Source organism: Trichosurus vulpecula, chromosome 4 (genome assembly GCF_011100635.1).
Source record: "Trichosurus vulpecula isolate mTriVul1 chromosome 4, mTriVul1.pri, whole genome shotgun sequence".
NCBI classification, from domain to species: Eukaryota; Metazoa; Chordata; class Mammalia; order Diprotodontia; family Phalangeridae; genus Trichosurus; species Trichosurus vulpecula.
Window position 1 is genome coordinate 12,253,299 of NC_050576.1, and position 17,181 is coordinate 12,270,479.

The following is a 17,181-nucleotide window of genomic DNA, read 5'->3' on the forward strand; positions in this document are numbered from 1 at the left end:
CATTGGTTACTCACATATGTTAAGGAGCTATTCTCAATGCAAAGAAGGCCATGGCTCAGAAATGAAAGGATCTATGGCCTCCCCGACTGACATCTCTGCACCTAATGACCATGAGGCATTTTCTATCCTAATCATCTGGAGGAGCATCAAGACAAAGACCAGGCTTCGGGCCAGGCAGTAACTTCAATCGAATCCATGTGGGGTGGTTGGCTTCAAATGAGACAAAACCTCTCCTACTGAAAGGGGAAAATGCTATGGAAATGGCCCTCCCAAACACTGTGGAAAATAAGGGCGGACATCTGGGGACTCTTCCTCCCCTGTGGCCCTCAAACAGGAGACCAGATCATCAGGTAGCAGGGTCTGCTCTGGGAAACTCTCTCTGGACGGTTGCTTTTCCAGGATCATCAAGGCTTCCATTTCATCCTCCTTCAGCCCTTCCACTGAACCACTTTCACTGTGGTCAAAGATGAGGCCTCCGTCTTCCAGGGAGAAAATGTCCCTCCCAACAGTGGTGCTGGAGCGGGAGAAAACTGGACTTGGACAGTTTCTGATCACCACATTCTTGCCCAGGCCCAAGGAATTGACTTGGGATTCAAAGGCTGAGACTCTCAGATCACTGATCTCGCAGGGAGGGTTCTCCACAGGGAGCAAACTGGAAATCTGTGGTTTGTAGCCAGTGCTAGGGTCGGGGAGATACACGATGGTCATATCCACAAGCGGTGAGGTTGGCAGATGCTCCCCGATTGCCACTAACTCTGTTGTGTTTTCCATTTGGGAGTGCAGGGCTTGGAATTCTTTGTGGAGATAGGTTTCCTCTATCTCTGTGATTGTTGGATCTGGGTCAAGGAATGACTCACTGGAATTATTCATGATAAATTCACTTTTTTCCTAAAAGAGGAAAAAAAAAGCATTATTTTCCCCAAAGCCATCTAAGAAGTCCAAAATGGAGGCTGAGCAGAAGATCAGAATTCTGTCTCCGTTCTGCTTTCTCATGCCTCTTTGCTTTTCTCATTCCATTTCCTCATCTTATTTCTCATCCTTACTTCCTACTTTTGTTAGCTAATAGACTGAATATTAATCTAACACTTCTGATATATATGGTGTATGTGTGTATACATATACAAACACACACATTATATACACACATGCACACAGATACACACACACACACACACACACACACACACACACGTATATAGGGAATCCTATAAGTCTTAGTGCAGTTTTAAGCTCTAAAAGCTTAAAAATTCACTTTTGGGTCACCCTTTTAAAATACATAGCTAGGCAAAAGATGAATAGGAATCAGTGAATTCCCTTAGAACAAAGTCATAAATCTTATAATCAAAACAACATGACTGAGGTATTTAGCTACATCGTGGTTGGGTTTGGTTAGAATATGACATGAGACAGGAAGGAGCTTGGCAGAGGGCAGGGGTTGGTCAGCAGACTCTGACCTAAGGGCCAAATCCGGCCCAGGATCTGTTTTTGCCCAGCTAGGGAACTCTCCCTGTCAGTAGCATGGGTGGTCCTTTGGTGGCCCCAGAGGATGTGTCCTAGAAATCAAAAGAGAACTAGGTTCATCTCCAGTCTCAGATACTCATTGGCTGTTTGACATTGGGGAAATCAGGGAAGTCCTCCGAACCTCAGTCTCTTCGTCTTTATGTAACTGGGTATTTTGTGTTTGACTCCCTTTCCCAACCATGGAGGGAAACCATGTTTGAATACCTGCTTACATTCCAAATGAAGACAATACCTGTAGGTGACGACCTCCTGCCGGGGTTCTTGGGAGGACCAAATGTGGCCATGCATTTACAGCACTTGGTAATCTCAACATGCTAAGCAATTGTCAGCTATTATTATTAAGATGATGTTATAAAACAGAAGAATTAGATTATGTATAGCTTGTCTACTGTGTCGCCGGGGAAGGAGGTACTGACTGATCTTAGGGTGGCTAGAAAGATACCGCCCATTACCTGTCTATTCAGTGGGTGCCGGCCTTCCCAACCCTGACTCTGAGTCCAGCCCAGCTCCTGCTCTTTACCCTGTAGGCTCAGACTGCTGACGGCCAGAGGCGACTCGTCCAGAAGGACACAGCCAGGATGTGGCAGAGAGGGGACTCGAAATCCGGCCACTCGACAGTTTTCATTGTAACCTCTGGCACTTCTTGTCCAGTTTATATATGTTTGTATATTCAGGGTACTTTGTCATTAATATTACAAAACTGTTTATCTTTTTAGTGTTATGAATTTAAGAAACATGAATATTTCCCTACGCAAAGACAGAAAAAGAGGACTTAGCGCTAAACTCAGAAGCCTTGGGTTCAAATGTTCCTACTTATGTGACCTTGAACACTTCATTTCCCTGGGCCTGTTTCCTCTCCTGGGAAGTGAAGGCGCCCTATGATCTGAGTTCCCTTCCAGCTCCCAATCTACGATGTGAACCCACAAACCTCCCACACCTAGAGCTTGGGCTGCTGTTGGGAACATTATTGATTTCCAGTTTAATAGTACCTCCAACACCGCCCTGCTCAGCTTTGCCTTCTGAACCAAACGTCAGTTTTTAAGCAAATATTTTCTACAGAATAGTTATCCCAATTTTGACTCCCCATCCCTGCATCCCCAGGAATGCCCTCCCCCTCCCCCAACCATTATCGGTTCTTGGCAGGCTTACCTGTAAGGTCTTCACGGCACAACTATTCCTCATGTCGGGAATGTCTTCATGAAGCCAGTTTGGTAGGAGCAGTAGCAGTCTCCTTTTAATTCTTAAAAGAACAACACCTCAAATGAAACGTTAGAAGTGGTATTTGGCTATGGATCGCCTCATTCAATTCTATTCGGGTGTGACAGTGTCATAGAAGAGGGTTAAGCCGGAGAGTGCCAAGTGGCCTGGGCTGGGACACTCACACTCACATTTACTAAGCTATCTGAGCTTCATTTAGACACTCTGGCTCTCAGTTTTCTCACCTGCAAAATAGGGATAATAATACTATAATATGCCTATAATACCTACGAACCCCTACATCATGGGGTTGTTATGAGGAAAGCACTTTATAAATCTTGAGGTACTACAGGAATGAGGGCTGTTAAGAATATTAGTTCAGTCGTGGCCAACTTTCCACAACCCCCTTTGGGGTTTTCTTAGCAGAGATCCTGAAGGGGTTTGCCATTTCCTTCTCTAGCCTATTTCACAGATAGGGAAACTGAGGCAAACAGGTTAAGTGACTTGCCCAGGGTTACACAGCTAGGAAGTGTCTGAGGCTGGATTTGAACTCAAGATGAGTCTTCCTGACTCTAGGCCCAGTGCTCTGTGCACCATGGCGCCCCCTAGCCACCTAGTACTAGAAGTCCAGCCAGACTGACATTCTTGGGGTCCCTCCTACATGACACTCCATCCCCTACACTTCCTTCTCACCTCTATCTCTCATAAATCCTGGGTTCCTTCGAGAGTCAGCCTAGGAATCACCTTCTACAAGAATTGCTCAATGTCTGTGTCACAGACCCTATGGGCAGACTGTCGGGTGAAGCCCATGGACCTCTTCTCAGAATAAGATGGTTAAATGCACAAAATAAAACATATAGGATTACAAAGGAAACCAATCATGCTGAAACAGAGTTACCAGCTAGGTGGTACAGTGGATAGGGCACTAGGACTAGAATCAGGAAGACCTGAGTTCAAATCCAGCTGCAGATACTGACTAGCTGTGTGACCCTGGGCAAGTCACTTAACCTCTGTTTGCTTCAGTTTCCTCAACTGTAAATTGGGATAATAATAGTACCTCCCTCCCAGAGTTGCTGTGAGGATCAAATGAGAGAATATTTATAAAGCGCTTAGCACAGGGCCTGGCACCTAACAGGCATGAATACTTTCCTTCTTCCCCTTCAAACTATTTTTTAAACTATGTTTATGGACCCCTGGTTAAGACACCCTGCTACTTTGCCCCTCCTCCCCTTAGAATGTAAGCCACTTTGAGGGCAGGGGCTGTTTCTTGCCTCTCTTTGTATTCCCAGTGCTCAGCACTGTACCTGACACACAGTGGGTACTCAATAAATGCGTTTTGACTTGAAATAGTCATCGATTTAACTTTTAAAATTCCCTGATCCCAGATTATGAACCTGGCTCCTGATCTCCCCCTTCTCCTGCCTCCCCCTTTTCCATCACCGTGTATGAACTGGGAATGTCTGTGTATCCCCACAAAATGTGGCTGCTCTCTCACCGACCCGGGCTGTATCCCCCATAGGGGGCACAAAGCCTGCAGGGCACACCCACGTTCTGATAGATGCTTATGGATGGATAATGACCACTGAGACCAACAGCTTTAGGACAAGACACTGGGTGACTTAGGAGGGCCCCAAAATGGCCTTCCACCCTCTCTCCTACCATCACTGAAATGTTTTCCATGCTTATTTCCATTTCTGTTTCCTGTATGAAGATTTGACAAACAATTCCCAGTTGATCATTGAGTAACAGGATATGTTCCTATGTATAGCAACTGGCTTGGCTTTAGAATCACGTTCCTTTCTTTCTCTCTCTTAAAACATATTAATAAATTCAAAAACATTTCCCGTCCCACCCATGTATCTCTCCTTGCCAACTGCAGGTTGGTCTTTTCTATTTGCCCTGTGAAGCTAATTGGGAATCTTTGGTTCGTGACCCTAATGTTAATGATTTTATGTAGAGTATGGTTAAGGACAACGTCTCCCAGGGCCTGTGCCAGGCTTAATTAAAGGCAGCCTGAAGTGATGGAGCAGGTTCTGAGCCTCTCCTAACAGCTTTGTGAATATGATTCTATCTGGGTCATTTAATGCTTGAAATGTTATTACAGACAAGGTCTCGGAGGCCTCCAGCCAAGGACAGGAGATTCCCCTCTCACTTGATACCCAACAAAGAGCCTCTGCTTAAAGATCTCCAGGGAGGGAGGTCCCTCCACTGGGAAAGAAGCCCACTCCCGTGTAGGATAGCTGCTGGGAAGGGTTTTCTGACATCAAGCCAAAACTGTCCTATCTGCATCAATCCTGGTCTTGACCTCTGGGGAGGGATCTAAATGATGAGTCTTCCAATACGTGAAGACACCCATCACCTCTCCCCCATCTCTCCTCCTCACCCCACCCCCTAGTCCTCTGGCCAATCCTCATAGGGAACAAAGTCCAACCCTCTCTATTTACTTTCCTCACTACCACTCCAAGAGGAAGCTGGTATAAGTAGGATTATCTCTGTTTTACAGAAAGAGAAACTGAGGCTCAGGTTTGGAACCAAGTTTGGCAATGACTTCTTTGAGGACACCGTAAGTGGTAGAATACACTCTCTCTCTCTCTCTCTCTCTCTCTCTCTCTCTCTCTCTCTCTCTCTCTCTTTCTCTAGAAACTATCTCTGTAGGCACTAATTTTTCCAATGAACTAATCCAGTTCCTCTTTAGGTAGCAATGAGTTGGCGCTTTGTCCCCCCTTTTTTTTGCCTCATTTTCAGCGTAAAAAGGTCACTCCTAATTAGAAGATTCCTACACTTTCACTCCCTCCCTGCTCCCTTTCCTTTCTCTTCTTTGATTCTCCACCCTCCTCCAACCTCAGCTATAAGTTCATTGCCCAAACCTCCAGAAATCGCATTTCCTTTTAGAAATTATGACAGTGATTTGAACAGGATAACAATGTAAAATTCATTCAAAAAAGCCATGGAAAGCACAAGAACTCCAAAGAATGTTTCAATAGTTGGGATCATCTTCAATTCTGACCAGCCTAAGCATTCCCACTAAGATCTGGCTACATCATCTTCATGTTTTTTTTTGCAGGGGGGTAAGGCAGGGCAATTGGGGTTAAGTGACTTGCCCAAGGTCACACGGCTAGTAAGTGTGTCAAGTGTCTGAGGCCACATTTGAACTCAGGTCCTCCTGACTTCAGGGCCGGTGCTGTACTCACTGCGCCACCTAGTTGCCCCCACATCATCTTCATTGTTGTCGGTTTAATATTTTTAAATACATTTTTCTTTTGCAAACAAGAAAAGGACATTTAGTAAAGCTGTACTTTCTCAATGGAAAAGCTTGGAAAAAACAGATGAGCTGTGGTTTGTTCAAAGAGGAATGAAACAAGAGTGAGCTGTCATTGAAGTTGAGGGATAGAGCCCCTCAAACTGACCACAGCCCTGTGCATTTGAGATGGCAAACACCTAGAAAAAAGCAAAGCAGTTGTTGGGTGTGTAGCCAAAACATCTAGGTGACTGCCTAGATGTTTTTCATAGAATTGATGGACCAACCAAATACGTGTTGGTCTTGTGTAGACAGACGTCAGTTGGGTGTTTCATGACCTAGAGTTGGAGGGAGGGTTGTGGTGGGAAGATTGACAGGATGAGTCCTGGACACACTTACCTGACTCTGAGTGAGTGTTTAAATATCACAGTCAAGAAAAGAGTGGACAGCACAGTGATGCAGAGGAGTATTGCAGACAAAAGTCCAGTGGTGAGATTTCTATTGCCTGAAAAAGGGGGAAAAAAGACAAGTGCTTGGCTTTTGCTGCAGCTGAATAATGACAGAATCTGTTTTTTCTCTTAGTGTGCACTGTGTAGACTGTGGACATCTCTGCAAGGTAGGAGGAGGTGAGAAGAAAGGGGATTCTGCTGCATGGGCTGCCATCTTTATAGCCAACCACACACTGGAGACTGTAATAATGAATTCCAGAGCAGGGAGCCATTAAGAGCCAGTAGATGTGGGAAACCACTGTCAATGGATGAGAGTGGTCAATGGAGGGATGCTTAGTGTGAGCTCAAAGGATAATGGCAACAGTATAAAGGAGACTGTGTTAGTGCTGTTCCCCTCTATTGCCTGAATGGAGGGCTGATCCTTAAAGTGTATGAACTGATTTACTGTTTGGATAGACATGCATAAAAGCTGGTTCCATTCCAAGCAAACTTTTCTGGTTTGAGAAAACAATGATCTTGGAGGGAAGGGCTTAAATAGAAAGTTGGAAGCAAATCAACGACCCATCGACCCATCCACCCATCAACCCATCCTTCCACAAGTATTTACTGACTTTGTTTTACCTGTCATGCTGGGTAAATGCATTGGGAATAGGAGAGAAGGGAATTTTTCTTTTGAAATATGATTTCTTCCCTCAGTTTCATTGATAATATTAATAGACCAATTGTAAGAATGAATGTTTGAATTACTTTTTAGTTTCTTTTTGTCTTCGTGCATGGTGGAGAGCCTGTCTTTTGATAGGTAAGATTCTTCTCTGCAAATAACCTTTCACTCCGGAAAACTTGTGTGCGTGGAAGGCTGGTGTCAGAGGATTTTTAGAGGTGTGATTCTGAAAATGTGGTCAGGTTCAGTACCTTTCTGTGCTATGTGTGCATTTATTGTTGGGATCCTTTCTAGTTAAGCACCATCTTTGGTTTGACCTGTGAGAGAATTCCCAATCGCCCCTCACAGGTAGCAAAACTAGCTTCTGTGGTGCTGTGGCTTTGGTCTGGGTTTTTTGTTATTGTTGTTTTCAACCTTCTGTGAGAGGTGAATGATGCTTATGTTCAATTTGCCTCATTTTCAGGGTAAAAAGGTCACTCCTAATCTATTGAGAAGAGCATTATGCATGTCTTAATAGAACTGGAGGAATGAGCCCCCAAAATCACCATTGGTACGTCTACATTGCCTTTCCACTAGATTATAAAAGCAGGGATTTATGGATGTGAATGCATTCATTTGTCCACACATCCAATTGTCCATTTGTCTATCCATGCACTCATCCATCTGCCTGTCCATCCATTTGTCCATCTATCCATCCTTCTGTCTCTTCACTATTCACCCACGTTATTGAGCACCTCCGCACCTACTACATACCTGTAGGATGCTGTGCTGGCATGTTGACTATGTTGATTCACTTCATTCCTTGACAAGTCTTGACCCCCTCCCCCTCCCCCAAACTGGAATGTAAGTTTCTTGAGGCCAAAGCCTGTTTTCCACGTTCTATTCATATGCTTTGGCACCCAGCACAGTGACTTAGATGCGGTCGGCATGTAATGCTTGTTTGGCTTGGCTTGGAGTTGAGTGGAAACATCACAAGATTCAGAGCTAGAAGGCGACTCAGAAGTCACCTAGTCTATCCCAGCCAACCCCTTTTTCAGAGAATGAAGTTGAATGAAAGAGGGAAGAATGAAATCACATAGACAGTAGTAGACAGGATAAGTGAGATTTGAACTCACATCCTCTAGGAACATATGACCTAGGAACCCGGATTCCTCAATCCTGTTCTGACACTGTACCATGACTAGTTATCTCTGTATGACCCAACAGAAGTTAACCTAGTTATTGTTGCTGTAGTTCTGCTTGCATTCTCCTCCCATAGATTATAAGCTTCCTGAGGGCAGGAGCTGTCTTCAACCCCTTTTTGTATCCGCAGCATTTAGCACATTAACAAATGTTTGTTGATTGACTGATGGATACAAAAAGAAGTAAAGATAATCCCCATCCTTAAAAGGCTCACAATGCAATGGGAGTGACACAAGCAAACATATATGCAGAATAATGAGGGGATAATTAAGAGAAGGAAAGCCCTAGGATTAGGAAAGGTTGGGAAAGGCTTCTTGTAGAAGGCAGGATTTTAGCCAGGATTTGAAAGAGGCCAGGGAAACCGGAGGTGGAGATGAGGACAGAGAGCATTCCAGGCAGGGAACACAGCCAGAGAAAAGCCGAGATGGAGAGTCTTGTTCATAGGCCAGCAAGGAAGGCTGTGTCCTTGGATTGAAGAGTACGTAGCAGGGAGAAAGGTGTGAGAAGACTGGAGGGCGGGCGGAGGCGAGGTCATGAAGGACTTTTTATGCCAAACAAAGGATTTTTTATTTGATCCTGGAGACAACAGGGAGACACTGAAGGTTATTGAGGAGGGGGGAGTGACAGAATAGGACCTGTACATTAAGAAAACCACTTTGGTGGATGGATTGGAGTGGGGAGAGACTGAGGTGGGAGGACCCACCAGCGGCTAGGCTATTGAAATTGTCCAAGCGAGACGTGAGGAGGTGGTGGCAGTGTCAGAGGAGAGAATGGGGTGTATTCAAGAGATAATGCAACACACTTGGCAATAGATTGGTTATGGGGGAGAAAGAGCAGGATGACACCTAGGTTTTGAGCCTGAGGAACTAAGAAGAGGGTGGCACCCTCAACAATAACAGAAAAGTTTGGTTGGGAGGTATGTTAAGGGGGAAAAGACAAGGAATTGAATATTAGTCATGATGAGTTTAAGATGTCTACATGAAATCCAGCCTGGGATGTCTAATAAGCAGTTGAGGACGTGAGACCGGAAGTCAGCAGAGAGGCTAGGGTTTGGTTTGAGAATCATTCCCATAGAAATAATCATGGAATCTGTGGAAACTGATGAGATCACCAAGTGGAATACTATGGAGGTAGAAGAGGAGAGGGTCCAAGAGAGACTCTACAGTTAATGGTGCACTTGGATGAACCCAATGGTCAAAATTTTGAAAGGAGGAAAATGAGACCATGAAAATTTTTATAAGCTCCTTGAGGATAGGAACTGGTTCTGCATTCAATTTCCGCTCCAACATTCAATAGCTCTGTGACTCTAGACCAGTTATTTAACTTCTCTGGACCTCAGTTTCTTCATCTTAAAAATGGGAATGATAATTACCCTCGGACTACCCAGCTCACAGGGTTGATGCGAGATGAACCTTATAACCTTTAGAGCACTGGGGAAATGTGAGCTATTACATGATTCTTACCGGAAGTCGAATAGTCTTTAAAGATGGAAGCACTTGGATGTACACTATGATGAGGTTCGTCTTGGAAGGATTTCAAAGAGACCTGGGGAACTTAGAGAAAAAGAAGACAATGTGAGCACAGTGACATTATGCCTCAGGTTGGAGATTTGCCTGATAACCAGTTTCTCTGATTGCCTGGTGATGATGGAAGTAAGCCATCAACTTTTACTGGCTTGGAAAGTAAATCAAAAGCAACAGCCTTTAAGCAGATATTTCTGATCAGGTAAATCAGAAGGAGAAGGATGTATCGCATGGCCTATAAAAACTGCTCAATGCCCAGAAAACTAGAATATGGCTTTATTGATCTTGCGAGGCGAGGCGTCTTGAATGAAAGTACCAGTGGAGTTTTATTTCCCAAGGGCAAGAGATCTGGCTCTGAAGATGTCTCGCTGAGGCCCCTCCCTGTGGATGTAGTCATAACACTCAGTTTGCTTGAATCTCCAAAGCTGCCTCAGCCTCACCCTTCCACAACTGTCAGGAGGCTGTTCCCCCTTTCTTGGCTCTGCAAAAGAAACCAAGTTTTGTCTAGCTGGTATTTCAGGAGATCTCCAGGCAGGGCAGAGATCCTCCACCAGAGACCCTTGGAATTAGCCTTTACTCTGAACCCTCTGTGAAAGCAACATGGACCACTACTAAAAGACTCTAGAAAGCAGGGGCTGTGGGGAAAGGGAGGGAGAAAAGGAGGAGGAAAGGGGGGACTCTTAGCAGCAGATTTTCTTTGTCTGACCAGGGCATCCTAAAACTCTTTTTACCCACTGTTCTCCTTTCAAAGCTGCCCAAGATAAGGTCAAGGGGGCTTTCCCCTCAACAGACAGGACAAATTCCATCAAGCAGTTTTAAAAATCAGCTCTCTCATCATTTAGGAGGCTATGTGGTTCAGCGGAAATAGTTCCAACTCTGGAATAAGGACCTGGGTTCAAGTTTCATCTTTTACGATCATGACTGTGTGACTTTGGGCAATGTCCCATGTTTCTATTGGCTCCTCTGTAAAATGAGAGGCTTCGTGCTAGAAAATCTATGAGGTTCCTTCTAGCTCTGAATCCATGAGCCACAAACCCTGATCACTCGGTCATCTTGATAGTCTGAATTGTTTGGTGGCCAAATTATCCCTTTTAAAAATGTATACATAGGGACGTGGAGAATCATGCATCAGAGCTGCATGCATTATTGCTGCAAAGGTCCCCACAAAGTATGCACGTCCCCCCGGCCGAGTTCTTTTAAAATTGGCCTTACAGATTTCTGAAAAACAGCTTTGCTCAGTCCCGGTGGAATTTCTTTGGGAATAGCTTAATCGAGTGTGGGTCTCTGCTAAATGGCTTCCTGAACATACTGAAGAGGGCATTTTGCTAAGAGAACCAACAAAGCAGGACTAAAAGGTTCTTTCCTGTTGCAAGAAAACAATTTCCTTGTTATTCAGATTTTCCTACACAAAAAGGAAATGTATTTCTTTGTTTCAAAATTATTGCTTGAAATACGGCTTTGCTTTCAATTCTTTTCCAGCCTGGTTCACTTTTTGGAGTTGTGTGCATTATTAAATCATGGAATATTCATAGGCGTCATCACAACACTCCATTGAAAAGAATTGTCATATCATAATGTGGAAGAGGCCCATGAAGACGGTGCCATAGATGATCTATCTCAACACAGCCACCTCACAGCCACCCCAAGAGAAAGGCACCCATTATTTCCATCTTGTAAATGAAAATATAAAACCAAGATGACTGATTTCTGGACTTGCAGTCAGGAAAACCTGGATTCAAATTCAGCCTTAAAACTCAGGTGCAGTTTTGAGCTTTGATAGCTACTGAAATGATTAAATCTTAAAACCTCGCTTCACCTCTGACTGCTCAGTTTGCCCGTCTGTAAAATGGGGAGTGATAGTATCTGTTACTGTTGTTATGAGGATCAGAGAGTATTTGTAAAGTACTCTGCCCGCCTTAAAGTGCTATATGAATGCTAGCTATTATCTTATTAGTTATATGTTTATATTAATATTACTGAAGGTTCACAAAGTGCTTTAAATGAATCATCTCATTTAAACCTCAAGACCGCCCAATTATTTTACTAATGAGGAAACTGAGGCTGAAAGGTGAGATGATTTTTACCCAGGTTTTTGTGATGGACGTAGTCTAGGAGAAGCACTACCCAGTATCTGTGTGATATATGTCACTTTACCATTTAAGCTCCAGCTTCCTGTATGTAAAATGGGATAATAATGTATGGGGCACCTCCTCAACTCCTCCCAGGAATATCGTGAAGCTCCATGTTGTAAAATGATTTTTTATATCAATAAATCCACAAAGACGTATTAAGTGCCTACTGTGCGCTAAACATTGGAGGGGCAAAGAAAGGCAAAAATGCCTCCAGATTCAGGATGCTTACAGTCTAATAGGGGCGCCACGGCAATAATGAGGTGCACACGTAAGAGTGGGGTTCTGACCTAAGCCCAGGCAATCACAGAAGACTTAGAGACCTCAACCGCAATCAGCCAATCAATCAACAGCATAAACTGGACGGGAAACAACTCCTTGACCAATCAGAGAAGATTCAAGTCCTTTGAATATTGGATGAAGACAGATGGCGCAGCACAGGAAATGGCTTGTAATTGGTTGAAAATGTCAGACGCACCTCTGGGTCTATAGAGGATGTCCCCAAAGTACCTTAAAGCTTTCATAGTTCTGATTGCTATTCGTTCTAATAGCTGTTAAAGTTTAACACAGCACACAGACTTTGCGGACACCATATATCTAAAAAGAGCAGTTAGTCCAGCAGCGAACTCAAGCAAGGGATGAACCAGCCGAAGGTGGAAAGGCTCCAGTTTGGGGATTCTGGTCATTAGGGGGAATTACCATTGTCAGGGAAGAGAGAGCCTTGGACACTTAGTTCAATAACCTTGTAAGTCACTTAATTTTTTGTGCCTCAGTTTCTCCATTTTCAAAATGGGAGCAGCAATCCTTGCCATATCTATCTGGGGGGACTAGAGTGAGGGACATAGTTCCTGCCTGCTCTACCTTGAGCATCAAGTTCAAAATGATTTTGTTAATGGGCCTTGGATAGAGCTTTGCATCCTAATTGGTTCTGAATGAAGCCAAAACTTCTCAGTCCATTTGTCCTAACTTTTCCGAATTGGCCAGGCCCATTGCATTAATTTTAAGGAGATACTGAATTAGGAAGGGATAATTTCAGGAGAGAATCCCCAGGGCCAATCCCAGGCAAAGCTGTGGATGAAGAGCTGACGCATGTGCTCCATGGATCTGCCGTGGTTTGCTGCCACCTCGTGGTGGCTGCATGTCCCAATCAGGAGACCATTACCCATCCAGAATTCAGGCCCATCAGACGTGGGGAGCATTGATTCAGAGCTTGAAGGGATCCTAGCTAGTCTAAGCCTCTCGTTTCAGACAAGAGGCCCTGAACTGGCACTCAGAGAGGTTACCGTCACTTGTCAAGGTGCATCACAATCTCATTTGGGCCAAACAAGGTGCGAAGCAGTAGAGACACTCCACAGGGCTGGAGAGGGAGAGACCCAACATGTTCACAAGTTTAAGTGAGACTAAGGATGCACAAAGCAGAGGTAATTCTTGTGCCTTCATTTACGTGATTATGTTTCTCTATAAAGCTGGTTCCTATTTGTTTGCTTGCTGTCTCTCCCCTTAGACTGTAATCTCCTTGTGGGCAGGGACTGTCTTTTGCCTTTCTTGAATAGCCAGGGCTGACTTAGATCTGGGAGAAGCCTCAGAAGCCACGGAGGCTGCCCTGTCCCTTTCCAAGAAGCCCTTGGCAGGGCATGCCAGTGCCTGACACATAGTAAGAGCTTAATAAATGCTCATTGACTGACTGATTCTTCAATAGTATTTGGGGTTTAACATCCAGTCTAAGTGAGGTTGGTGCTTTTTTAACAAACCTCATGGGGGGACACTTTGTAGAAAGGAGAGAAAACTGGGAGATATTTTTAAGAATTTAACTGTGAATTATGAGGAGGGATCTTAGGATCTCTGCAGTTATATCGCCCAAATGAAAACATAGAGGTTTCCCCCTTGTGTTCTACTAGGGGAAAACATCAAATGCTCAAATAAGTAAATACAAAGAATATTCAAAATGATTCAAAGTAATTTCAAGAGGAAGAGAATACCAGTAATCAGGGAGAGCTTTGTGTAGGGGGTGGCTCCTGAATGGTGTTTTGAAGGAAGCTGGGGTTTTCAAGAGGCAGTGACGAGGGGGGAGAGCATCCCAGGCAGACTATACAAAACCCAATGGTTGCCCAACTTCTCTGTTTCTGTTGGGAGCAGAACCCCCAGCCCCCACTTAGCCTTGGGCATCACCTTTGACCTTCACCCTCACTCATCCCCTCCCACCACCTAGTAAGTTAGCTTCCTTGGGAAAGAAACCATCTTATACTCGCTTGTGGTGTCTCCCATGGCTCCTTCTTTGCACAATGCTAGGCACACAAACAATTATCAAGAGACTGATATAAATCACTTAACATGAAAGTGTTATGTTTCACTCACTTTTTCCTGCAAGGGGAAATGATTTTTCTTGCAGTAAATTACAAGGGAGTGAAGCTTCAGTTTTGACCACAATGAGTTGATTCTCAGGAAGTTTCTTAGATCTGGGAGGGGCCCCAGAAGCCACTGAGGCTGCCCTGTCCCTTGCCAAGAAGTCCTTGGCAGAGCATGCCTTTGCCTGAAGCCCTCCAGTGAGAGGGGCATCTAGGACCTCCAGAGGCAGCTCCCCCTACTCCTGAACAGCACCAATTCTTAAGCAAATATGTTCCTTTTTTTGAGTAGAAACCTGCCACAGTTGCAGACGCTTCTACTCTCTGAGCCCTTCTAATTCTGTCATCTTAGGGGCTTCTCTACCGAAAAAGGGTCTCCAGCTGTCCTGAATTGGTTAAGAGGAAAGTCTCCTGCCCACAGAAAGCATTCTCTCTGCCATGTGAGATTTCTCTTGTTGGTCTGACAAATTGGCTTTTAATAACGCATATTTCTATAGCACCCTCAAAGCTCCTGCCCCACAAGGGCACTAGTTAAATAGATAGTACTAATAGTACTAAAATAGTCCAAGTTCCAACAGATCCGTGACCTCACTGTGAGACTTGAGAAGTTCCTTAACCCCTGGGCCTCAGGCTTCTTATCTTTAAAATAAGGAAATTGGGCTAGATGACCCCTGTCTTATAATTACAATGTTGGTGGAAAGTCAAACTGTGCAAACCACAACATAGAACATTAGTTCAATATTCCTTTCCTTTTACATATTTAATTAAATTCCACAAACAACTATTAGTCACCAACTGTATGCAGAACATTTTGCTAGGCATCTGAACAAGGTACCTGTAAAATTGGAACAGTTGGATGCTGCAGGACAATTTGTGAGCTCCCCAACGTTGGGCATTCCTTCCTTTCTCCAACATCTCACTGTGGCATCTGGGGGACTCCTGGTTCTCAAAGGCTATACAAATTAAGCAGAAGTTCTGGTAGGTGTCAACAAGCATTTGTTAGTCACTTACTAGGTGCCAGGAGCTGTGCTATCCACTGGGGATACAGAGAAAGGCAAGTGCTGGAAAGGCTCTGAATAACAGCTCAGCAGCAAGTTATCTGCTTTCTAAGGACCAGCTTAGCTTAGGGTCACGGAGTACCCCATGACGTTGCCTCTAGGGACAAATTCTTTGGCTTGAGCAAGTGGGCTAAACACTGGGGCCTGGTCCCTGTACTGTCTCTCTGGTGCCTTTCTCTCTAGGGTTGCCTTCTCTTTATGTAGTGTGTGTGTGTGTGTGTGTGTGTGTGTACATGGATTTCTCCCCTCATTAGACTGTGAGCAGCTTGAAGAGAGGAACCGTGGGGTTTTTTTTTTTTTTGGCCTTTCTTTGAATCTCCAGTGCTTAGCACAGTGCCTAGCACATAGTAGGCGCTTCATAAATGCTTTTTTGATTGATTGGCTGATCTTCTTCATGGATGGGGGATGTGATAGATGACCATCGCACAAAATAATTGCATTAGAGAAATGCAAAGATGGCGCCATGTGGAGCACATGGGGAAAAGTGAATTATTCATGAGGAACTCAAGATGACTTCACAGAAGAGGCACAAAGGAGACTGGATGAGACTCTACTGCAGAAGGCTCAGTAATAAGGGTATTTACTTGGGTGGAGGCAGCGGGAGTCGGAGAAGGACCAAAAGCAGGAAGTACCCTTGGGATCAGGCCCCTCCCTCAATGGATAACCCCTAAGGTCAACTCCAGCTCCAAATCGACAGAGCTTGGCCACTGAATGCCACTGGGCAGTGTCAAAGCTGCCCCCCCCTCCCGTTGGGAACATGAGAGATGTGAGTGAATGGCAGGGCCTGCTCCCACCCCAAACAGTGATGTGAAGGAGAATCACACCGCCTTGTGCAAGAAGCCCTTCCTGGCCCCTTAAAGGCCAGTGTCCTCCCTCCCTCTTTTCCTTCCTCCCTCCCTAACCCCCCCCCCCATCTTAAATTCCCTTATATCTTATAGTTATTTGCATTTATTCTATTTACATTTGTCTTGCACATATTTATCTATGTAAAGTTGTATTGGGGATCAAGATGGGCTCCTAGCACTCATTCAGTCAAGTGTCCTTGGAGAGTTTGGCCTTTGTTTCCTTTGATTAATTCAGTGTCTTTGATTGAGTCTTACTAGGTGCTAAGCCCCAGGCGCACACCCCTGTCTATTAGGTGCTAAGCCTATGTGGGTGTGAATTGGTAACTAAGGTGGGGCCCCAGGTGCAGCCAATGAAGGGAGGTGCTAACTCCAGAGCCAGCAGTAAGAGATTAAGTTCTGGCCGCTCAGATGATGTTTGATGACAGCTAAAGAGTGCATAAAAAGGGAAGGCAGAGCTATTTGCTTAAGGCTCTCACTCCGGGCAGCTGCAGTTAAGAGCCCTCCAGCTTGTAATCCCAGATGTTGGGACTTTGTTAAACTCTGGTAACTGAATTGAGATTTGAATCAGACAAGGTCTGTCTGTGGATGTTTGTAATTTGTTTGTATTTCCTCTGAAGCTCAGGGTGCTGGCTTTTCCCCCTGAGCTGAGTGAATGATATTTGTGTGTTAGATTAAAGTAAGAGTGTTAACCCCTTAATGTTGCTTTCCCTAGTAAAGCAGATCAAAAGAACCTGGGCTTGCAGCGTTCTGTGAGCTGGTTGTTGTTGGTTTTACATCCCCACAGCAGCTGCTAGCCGGATTGTTGCTACGAAAGTGCAAGCCTCTTTACAACAGAGTCTAGCCCAGTGCCTGGCACACAGCAGGGGCTTAGTAAAAGCTTGTGGATTGAGGGAGCGAAAGAGGAGCATATTTTGAGAGAAGGAAAAGATGCTGAGCTCAGCTCCATTTTCCTGGTTCAAACACTGGCTGCCCCCAATTTGGGCTGCATCCCTGATATGAGATGTCATTTAGAGAAAAACCACCTACGTGGACATAA

At 44.7% G+C, this 17,181-nt stretch overlaps 1 protein-coding gene across 1 annotated transcript in view; it reads right to left on the reverse strand.

Moving 5' to 3' along the window:
• Nucleotides 1-252: 252 nt before the first annotated feature.
• Nucleotides 253-17,181, reverse strand: part of IL23R (interleukin 23 receptor) — a 59,001-nt gene continuing 42,072 nt past the window's right edge. Inside the window, exons 8-11 of the mRNA XM_036753307.1 lie at nucleotides 9,712-9,801; nucleotides 6,356-6,461; nucleotides 2,671-2,761; nucleotides 253-888 (exon numbers count right to left, since the gene is read on the reverse strand). Of these exons, the coding sequence (XP_036609202.1) occupies nucleotides 253-888; nucleotides 2,671-2,761; nucleotides 6,356-6,461; nucleotides 9,712-9,801 (923 nt within the window). The remainder of the gene's footprint in view (nucleotides 889-2,670; nucleotides 2,762-6,355; nucleotides 6,462-9,711; nucleotides 9,802-17,181) is intronic.